Genomic DNA, 9,838 nt, shown 5'->3' with positions numbered 1-9,838 from the left:
AAGGATCTTTCATGAGTGAATTTGGATGGATAATGGTGTACGCAAGTGTAGCAATGTACGTGTGAAATGTTATCATGTCTGTTGCACAGTACTTAGTGGAGACACAATCTTTGTTTTTGAAAGTTTCATTCGGGGATGGCGTTTTGCCTCCCGGGAGCATTTGCTCCCGCGTGAACAATATACTAAAAAACAATAGAAAAAAATCTGATTTTTTTGTAGATGTTCTTGTTAGTGTCGCAAGCATGCCTAACAATTTTCATGCGAAATGGAGCAGTAGCGTTTTAGGTGTAACATTTGGTTTTTGAATTTTTTTTTGTGCAGGGCAAAATTCATAACCTTTTGACCTAAAAATTTGCAGGTAGCATTTGGCTGTGGCTATGAACAAATATTTTTTTTGGTATTCCTTTTGACATTTCAAAAATCATTTATCGCACGCAAGAGCACATGCACCCGGGAGCCGAATTGGATTTCCGGTTTCATTGCTCTTTTATTCATTCATGACAATTGTTGCATCTCCTACATGTAGAGGAATCAAGTCCTTTGGAGATGAGTCAACCCGAATACTAGGAGGAGCCAATCAATCCCATTTTGCCAATTCATGCGCTATATGATTGGATTCCCTATATCAGTGCTCATAAACTAGGGGTTGGGGCGTGCCGTTGCGTGCCTCTTGTGGTGTTCCTGTACGCTCATTTCCGGTAGCAACATTTCCTCACCTCCATCCCAATTTTTTTCCTCACCTGAACCAACTATTACATTGCATGTGGGTCCTCTCCCTCATCTATTAAAAAACTCATCCCCATCTCACAAAAAACAAAACAACTCATCCCACAACGCGCCTGATCTCTCCCTGTATCTCACCAATGTGACACATGACATAATCCAGTTCATTCATCGCTGAGAGAAACACAACTTTTACATCACCTGCTTCAAGAAAACCCAGTCCGCTCTATCATACGCGTTGGAAAGGTCCAATTTGTAAGCACAAACTAGTTTACCCAGGTAATAGACATGCGAACTGCGTGTGGCGTGTGTGAAGCCACATCCTTAACCTAGTGATTTCTAGATGATGGAAGAATTGCTTCCCACCTCACGGCCTGGAGATGGGCACATCAAAAGTTGTGGATTGTAGCTTTTGTATGGATGGCTGGTTGGGCATGGGGCCAAGTGTGTCTGTGTTTGTCACCTTCACTTGCAGTGTAATGGTGTTCTTTCTAATGTAGAACAGTCTCATCGATCTTCTGTAGCCTGCAGTACGCCGTGACTGTAGATGAGGGTACCGTGCATGGCCGAGAAGCTTGGAAGACTCAGCAGTCTTGTGGATGCAGTAGTTTTCCATGGTGAACAAGAGGAAGAAGAGAACATGCATAATGAGAAGAAACATGTATGATGAAGTGAAAACAGTATGAAGAAGAGAAAATGTATAAGGGCAACTCCAACGCCCACCATCAAACCGTCAACATATATCCGGACCGCATTGTCAGGACAACGGGAGCCATCCAAAATGGGCCGTCCGCAACGCGTCTTCTGTGTCCGCGCCTGTTCAATGCCCGGAGACGTGCTACTGGACGAGACGAGACGCATATCTACCATGCCCGTTGAATGCCCCGTTCGTCCGTATGCCACCATTAAGAGGGCTCGCCGGTCGAGAAACCCACTCCGGCGCCGCGCATTGACCTCCATGCCACAACACAAGCCTGATCCCCATCCCTCTCCCTTGCACTGCATCCGCCATGACTGCAGGCGGTGAAATTTTATGGGAGAGTGAAAGTGCAACTATCCCTGGGTGTTTTGGTAATTCCTAACAACATATAACTCATTGGGCTAATGCTACTTAAAGAGAAACATTTCAGAAAAGCTCAATGATGGGCATGGCATGAATGAGAAAAGTGGATCCCTCAGAATTCTAAGGACAAAGAATTGGCTCAAGCACAAAGCTCAGGACTCTACATCTTTTCATTTAAGTGATCCAAGAACTAAATCGGTCTGACCGAGTTTCATAATTCGGTCCCACCGAGTTTGGTGATTTATGTGTAACAGTTAGATTTTGTGTGGAGGCTATTTATACCCCTCCACCCACTCTTCATTCATGGAGAGAGCCATCAGAATATGCCTACACTTCCAACATACATTTTCTAAGAGAGAACCATCTACACTTGTGTTGAGGTCAAGATATTCCACTCCAACCACATAAATCTTGATCTCTAGCCTTCCCCAAGTTACTTTCCACTCAAATCATCTTTCCACCAAATCCAAATCCTGTGAGAGAGAGTTGAGTGTTGGAGAGACTATCATTTGAAACAGAAAACCAAGGAGTTCATCATCAACACACCATCTATTACCTTTTGGAGAGTGGTGTCTCCTAGATTGGTTAGGTGTCACTTGGGAGCCTCCGTCAAGATTGTGGAGTTGAACCAATGAGTTTGTAAGGGCAAGAAGATCGCCTACTTCGTGAAGATCTATCCGAGTGAGGCAAGTCCTTCGTGGGCGACGGCCATGGTGGGATAGACAAGGTTGCTTCTTCGTGGACCCTTCGTGGGTGGAGCCCTCCGTGGACTCGCGCAACCGTTACCCTTCGTGGGTTGAAGTCTCCATCAACGTGGATGTACGATAGCACCACCTATCGGAACCACGCCAAAAATCTCCGTGTCTCCAATTGTGTTTGCACACTCCAAACTCCTCCCTTTACCTTTATATGTAATTGTTTTACTTTCCGTTGCTATACTCTTAGAATTGCATGTGTAGGTTGATTGCTTGACTTGTGCTAAGTTGCTAAAATCTGCCTAGAACTAAAATTGGGAAAAGGCTAGATTTTTATTTGATCAAGTAGTCTAATCACCCCCCCTCTAGACATACTTTCGATTCTACAGAGGGACTTTCCACTGAGATGAAGCATGCGGTGGCCGTCCTTGCCTCCACATGGCAGAGCCTCCGTGCCAGGCAGATCGAGGCCGGCTTGCTGGCCAGCTTGCTCGAGGTCTCCGGCGACGAGGACGACACCACGATGAAGACGGGCTCCGACGACACTGCCTCGGCTCCCGCGCCTCCTGTGCATGCCAGCCTCACCATGGAGGAGGCGCAGTACAATGTAGCCATGGTAGAGGTGCAGCCTGTGCCGGCGCCTTTGTCTGCATTCCAACAGGCGTAGGTGGAACAGGTTGTATCGTTGTTCCTCCTGGAGCAGCACCGGCTGGCGGAGGGCCAGATTTACAACAAGCGCGCGAGCGAGAAGGTCGTGGCGGCTATGGCCGCGGCGAACCCCAACTTCATCGCGAAGCAGCGTGCCATATATGATGTCGTCCACGCTCAAGCGGCCGCCGTGGTGGCGCAGCTCCAGGCAATCGCGAACAAGAACAACGGCAGATGCGCCTCCTATACGCCGCTGGCGGCCCGGTGAGACGAAGACAGCGCGGGCGCCACCAATTTCTATCGTGGACCTCACGTCTACCGGCGACGGACAAGGCGCGGACTCCTTCGAGGATGAGTAGGGCACGGGAGGCATCAGGGCCTTGTGTCCCATGTGGGCCAGTCTGTCTCCCATGTTCTACTCTTCCTCGCCGAAGGCCGCATCTTCACTTCATCGGTCTTATCACCATGGACATGAAGACGACGGATGGAGGACGAGAAGGTTTTGGACGTTGGGCGTTGCCACTGTAGGATAGGTTTAGCGTCATTTTTTTCTAAATCTAATGAAAATCCGCCGTGTTTGTATGAAATCCGTCCGTCTTTGCATGAATTTCATCCGGGTTGCTGAAAAGGTGTTTGAAATGTATGCGCATACGGTTGGAAAAGGACCTCCCGCATCCGTGTGATCTGCGACTGCCCCCAAATTGGGGGTTGCCCTGGGAGATGTCCTAATGAGGTGAAACCAATGGGTGTTTGGCAAAATTTGGTGTTCTTGTATGTCCTAATATGTGTTGTTCTTGATCGATTTTTCGCCTGTTCGCCTCATTAGTTTGTAGATTTTTCTTCGATTATTAGGCTTGGTATATGGATGTTTGCGGGAGTCGGAGGATCGTACACATTATCTGCCATGTTTGATTAGCAAAGAATTTAATTCCCTTGCAATATCCTTTGGAAGCAAATACTTGTATTTTGTGTCTCTTTGTGAGAAATACATCATGGCTAAACTGTGTGGTTCGTCGAGCGCTACCAAATGTATCAAATTCTTTCTAAAGTGCTCGAAGCCTACCGAACGTAGTTGTATTACATGGAGCCTTGTTCTTAGAAGAATTTGGTATTGCGCACCTTGTTGATCAAAGTGCCATATGATGTACAATTCCGATCATTGTGGTTCTACATTTTTTTTCATGCATTGCAGATACCCCATAGCATCACTTTCTTTATAATATTTAGCATGATAAATTAACAGCAGACAAATGTAGAACAAAAAGCATGAAACAGCGAGAAGGTACATAACCATCATTTCAGAACAGAACGACACTTGTTATAACATGGTTATGATCTACTTTAAGTACAAAACCATCTTAATTAATTTGTAGTTTTACACCAAAAAAAGTGTTTTCCTTAACTCATTTCTTTCGCAGTTTACTCTCTTTAACTTCCTAGAAATGTATATATTAACCAAAATTATGACTTTTGGAAGTTATTATATAGCTATAGAAGGGAAGCATGTTTAATAAGCATAGCAAAATCCGTAACCTACAGGAGTATGTAATTGTTGTAGAACAAAAATGTGAATGATTACAAGACCACCACCATCACCAAAAATCATATATCTGCGTACCCCACTTTTCAGCTAATCCCCCCCCCCCCCCCCCCCCCCCCTTCAATTTTGACGTAGCCCCCTCCCTATCCAAACTAATCTGTAGGTGTACCAAAGGTCTCACAATCACATATTCATCTGTCTAGTGAGTTGCTGAGAGCACATGGCAATTTGATTCACAGCTACGGTACTCTTCGCACCCGTCGGCTCGGATCTCTGTGAAGGCCGCCATGAGGCTTGGCACCACGTTGGTGAGTGCAAGCCTTAACCCAGCCGAGCACGGCTGCTTCCTACTCACTTCAGTGGCATGAGCATTGTCGACAATATTTCCCTGCAGCCACGCATTGCATGTCCTGAGCACAAACCTTCCCCTATGGCGGAAGTGTTCCTTAATGAATTCCTCAAATCCCTGAGGTGGCCGACGTAAAAGGTGTAGCATGGTCCGGAGGGTGAGCAGATAAGCATTCTCGCTGTAGGGCAGCGCATTGCGGAGGCCCTCCGGTTTGTCGACCATTGTCTCATAGCCAGTCTCATTGTAGTATGGTTTGTCATTGAGGACAAGGCCCTGGATGGAGACAACGACTTGGAGGAGGCTTGACGCCGTCGAGGACCAGACCTCGGTGCCCTCGCCACCGAATGTGTTTAGCAGGCTGAGGCACACTGTACCAGACTCGTAGAGGTTTGGATTGAGGCGTAGGCCGAAGGAGTGGTAATACACTTGCGGTGGGGCATCTGGGTACGAAGGAGGTAGCTGCAGATCGAAGAAGAAGAGGCCGTCATGGTACGGTGTCCCGCTCGCGCCCACCATCACCACCCGGAGCAGATCCATGCGGTCCTCGAACGCTCGCACGTAGATGGTTTCTGCAATTAAATAAGTGGATATTCATTTGTATCCATGCATATGGACCATGTATTTTGAGCTACATTCACATACCTGGTAAGTCGTTCTCCAGAATTTTCCATTCCTTTTGCACTGCTTTAGCCCAACTCTTCGCACGACTAGTGCCCTGCATTTCCTTGAAAAAAAAAGAGCGTTGATTAAAGTTCTACATTTAGCAAAATACGTTTTGTAATGACTTGTAACATGTTGTGTGGTCATTTACTAATTTTAAGTTAGGGAGTTTAGTTTTGCACTAAAAAACGAATGCCGTAAAATGGATTCCAGCGTTAGACAAACCATATTGTGCATGTAAACCTTCTTTACTCTAAACTTAATAGTTACTTACGTTCTTCATCATTTTCTAACATACTCCCTCCGTTTCTTTTTAGTCCGCATATAAGATTTGGTCAAAGTCAAACTACACAAAGTTTGACCAAATTTATATAAAAAAATATGAACATCTACGATACTAAAACTATATGGTATGAAAATAGTTTCATGGTGCATCTGATAATATTGATTTCATATTGTGAATGTTTATATTTTTTAATATAAAGTTAGTCAAACTCTACAAAGCTTGACTTTGACCAAACTTTATATGCAGACTAAAAACAAATGGAGGGAGTATATAATTACCTGGTCCGTAGTGTCAAGGTAGTGGTGATCCAGAGGGCTGATCTGCAGTACATCGAAACGTGGAAAGCAGAACGATTCATCGGAGCAACAGGTACCATGGCTGGTCACATCTACAGCAGCATCGCTGGTCCCCACTGCAGCACCACCGATACTATCATCGTTTGCGGGCGCGGGTAACTCTGAGCTTGGCAACGACGACAACGATGATCGCCAGTTCATCAAGTATCCTTTACCTCGAGCCACCATGTCGCTGGTCAATTGGAGCAAAGACCGGAATGAAGAACCAAAAAGTCTTGTCCTTGACATTGTCGTGCTGACGCTTTCGACACCGTTATCTAGATTCTGAAGATCAATGTCCTAAAATCAGATAACACATATAGCCATATCATTTGAGGTGAAAATCTATAAAAATGACTGCCGGAAGAAATTCCTACAGTTTCAGGTCAAAACACATATAGCCACATCAATTGAGGTGAATCCATCCATAAAATCATATTATCATCATAGTATAAATAGTACTTAATTTGGTGCCTACCAGGAGAAACTAAAATAGTCCCCAAGTGGATAATGTTTACAAAGATAGATATATACCGTGTTGGCAGCAACCGGTTCTTCGGGTGCGTCATCAATGCCATCGTCCTCTACCCAGTCGCCCATTTCAAGCCATAGCTCCATGTAGTTCTCGTCATTGACGACAACGATCTCATGGGGCCATACCTGCAGCTCGCCCAAACAAATCAACAACAACTAATGAGTTTAGTAGAGAATGTAACATAGTTGTAGATCTAAGAAAGGTACTAGAAACTACCCACGTACCGTTGACATGCTACCATCACCCCACTTGACTTGGACGTGCCCATTAGAAAGTTCAACTACCCGCCCCACCCATGAAAGATTGGCGGGAACGGCATTTTTCTTCTTGTTTCCCTGTAACAAGGGTGCACTTTTGCCGTCATCTGTTGATACTGATGGTAGGATACGAATGACAATATCACCATAGTAAGCAGAGTGGTTAGAGTCCAATCTTAGGTCATAAGCACTGACGGTATCATCGCACTCAACCTCCCTAGCCTCATCAGGATGCCCTGGCGTCTTGAACCATGATACACAAACCGTCTGGTCCTCGTATTGCATGCTCTTGACGATGCCCACACGCTCCGCTGGTCTAGTTCCAGGTGCGGCAATGCCGTTGTTGACACTAATAGTTGTCATGTCATCAATAGCGTCAACGGTGGCATTAACAGGAAGGTTGGCGACAACGTGTTGCCCGGGAAAGAACTCTTGCTCATTCCAGATCCCAAAGGGGACGATGGTCGCTGAAGGCCTGCCTTGTTGCCGTGTGCCGTCTTGCCACAGCACGTCTACGGTGGTGCACGTGTTGGCGACGAGCATGGGAAACTCCACCTCCACATGTCTCATGACTTGTGACCGTTGTGCCCGTCTATGGCCCTCAAAGACAAACTTCCTTAGCTGCTTCCGATAAAACCTCGCATCTTTCTGCTTCGTGGGAGGTACCACCTGAGAGGTTGATGCTTCACACTCTTCTTGATTGTCCTCTGAGCATGCATTATATTCCTCCTCCTCCCCATCATCATCATCATCATCATGATGTTGATCAGGAGAGCAAGCTGCACCCCCTTCGTTGGAACTAGTTTCAAGGAAAAAACAGCGGTCAGCAAGCCCCCAGCAGCAATCGTACGAGGCGCAGAAAAATGTTAGATCGTCTGGGTTCTGGTAGGCCGGAGGAGCGGATGCCTCCAGTAGCTCCTTGTCGGTGCCACAATGCATTGATGCAACCCAGTAGACGAGGACGCCAGAGGTCTCCAGCGTCATGATGGTTCCTAGGTCTCGTTGAGGATGCCAATAGCCATTAAGCCACCGTGCCGCCTTGAAGATTGAACAAGCGTCCGGCCCGCCGACGGACTGCCCCTGGTGGAATATGCTGTTCATTTGGCAGCGACGCCTGGTGTGGCGGTTCTCACACACCGCCACAAGGTTCTTGGACTCCGCATCGCTGACCCTGCAGACGGCTCCGTCATCGAACAATACATCGATGTCGATCGACACCTCCACGACGCGGCCGAGCCACGGCCCGGACACGACAAAGTCGCCAAGGTTGAGGCTCCTGATGCGCCGCAGGCTAGATGGGGGCACTCCCCTGATGACCTTGATTGGCAGGCCTTTGTTGTCGAGCTTGGCCAGGTTGAGCATGGTGTTGACGCCGGTGATGACGCCGATTTGGCCGCCCATGTCGGAGGCCGATCCGACCAACTGTCCGGGGTACAGGTGGCTCCTGTCGACCACCTTGATGTCGCCGATGTTCTTGTACACAACACTGTCATCGATGCGCAGGAGCTCGAACTTGTCGACGGGGAGATAGTGGTTGTCCACCTCGCCGTCCGGGAGAACGAGACCTCGGTCGATGAGCATGGGGCCGGAACTCACGAGGTCGAGAAAGTAAAGATTGGGAGATTCCGCCGCGGGGACGACGTCCATCGTAACCGACTTTTCGGGCGAGAGCACGTACGTACGTACCAGAAGCTGGCGGCCTTATGCCGATTGCTTGCTTTCCGATCTCGTCCGGCGGATCGGTGGTGCTAGGTACATATGCTATATACCACGTACGGATTGTATTAGAATTCCTGTACTACTCGGACAAGTACCACGGCCTGCTTAATACAGATCGATCGCACACGACGGAAACTGTATATATAGAAAAAAAAAATGATCCTGAGTTCTAGCCTTATACGGATGAGGATTTTGTTCCTTCTACGATAGCAATACATTTTCTTTTCTTTTTCGATATCATAGGCGTCTAACATGCGTTCGTTTCTCCTCGTCACCCGATCGAAAATTCCCACCGCCTCATGCGACGTGCAGCGCCGTCTCATGGCAAGGTAGATGGAGAGAGGGAAGTACACTCTTTCCGGAGATGCAGAACCCATCTTAATAGTTTCTTCCCCTGACCTTAGACGGCTAGAACAAAATCTCTCTTCCAGACTTCACTGACGAGTCTGTAGATTTGCCTCCCCTCGTCTGCCGCTTCAGTGTTGGTGGCGGGGAGGGGAATCCCGGTGCCTCTCCTCCGATTAGTAGTTTATAGATTAGGGCTTTTTAGTTCTTGCAGGCACAACGCTCGGGTAGATGGTGGCGCTTCTTTTTCGAGTTTGTCTTGCTCCGATCCTCCTCAAGTTCGTTAGTCTGGACGTAGCTGACGGAGCTCCCTCCCCCAATCTCTCTCTCTCTTTCTCTCTCTCTCTCACACACACACACATTCTCCACAAAACTAGCCAAGGCTAGGGGAGGGGCATGGCACCTGCAACTTTGTACATAGCTTCACTAGTGCGCGCGCGCGCACACACACAGAGTCAAGGCACTAGGATTTGTAGTCGACAAGTAGAGAGGAAGAGAATCCATGGGCTCGGCCAAGAGTTGTTTTTCAAGTGTACAAAAATAGTTAGTAGACAATAGCCATATGAGATGCGCTACATAATTATGATTAATCTGATTTAGTCCCTAGCTCTGAGCTTGATCATGTGCTTAATGTTTAGATTTATGGATGCCTTTATGTTTGGTTTATGGATGCAAATTTCTCT

General features: G+C 47.2%; 1 protein-coding gene across 1 annotated transcript; it reads right to left on the bottom strand.

Annotated features, from left to right (window-relative positions):
• Positions 1-4,868: 4,868 nt before the first annotated feature.
• LOC125546478 (probable ubiquitin-conjugating enzyme E2 23) lies at positions 4,869-8,738 on the bottom strand. Its single transcript, XM_048710733.1, has 6 exons — positions 8,262-8,738; positions 7,059-8,171; positions 6,834-6,959; positions 6,243-6,599; positions 5,661-5,742; positions 4,869-5,587 (listed from the first exon to the last, which is right to left on the bottom strand). The coding sequence occupies exons 1-6, from the start codon at positions 8,736-8,738 to the stop codon at positions 4,869-4,871; spliced, it is 2,874 nt and encodes a 957-aa protein (XP_048566690.1).
• Between the last annotated feature and the right edge of the window lie 1,100 nt (positions 8,739-9,838).

The sequence above is a fragment of the Triticum urartu genome, chromosome 3 (assembly GCF_003073215.2).
Source record: "Triticum urartu cultivar G1812 chromosome 3, Tu2.1, whole genome shotgun sequence".
NCBI lineage: Eukaryota > Viridiplantae > Streptophyta > Magnoliopsida > Poales > Poaceae > Triticum > Triticum urartu.
The sequence above is the reverse complement of the archived record's forward strand: the minus strand, read 5'-3'. Positions and strand labels throughout refer to the sequence as shown.

Excerpts from the sequence above, each read along its gene's own strand:
- LOC125546478 (XM_048710733.1), bottom strand. The coding sequence starts at position 8,738 with ATGGACGTCGTCCCCGCGGCGGAATCTCCCAATCTTTACTTTCTCGAC. Across the intron at positions 6,600-6,833 it reads AACCGGTTGCTGCCAACACG|GACATTGATCTTCAGAATCT; the intron begins GTATATATCTAT and ends ATCTGATTTTAG. Across the intron at positions 5,743-6,242 it reads ACCTTGACACTACGGACCAG|GAAATGCAGGGCACTAGTCG; the intron begins GTAATTATATAC and ends TTTTTTTTCAAG.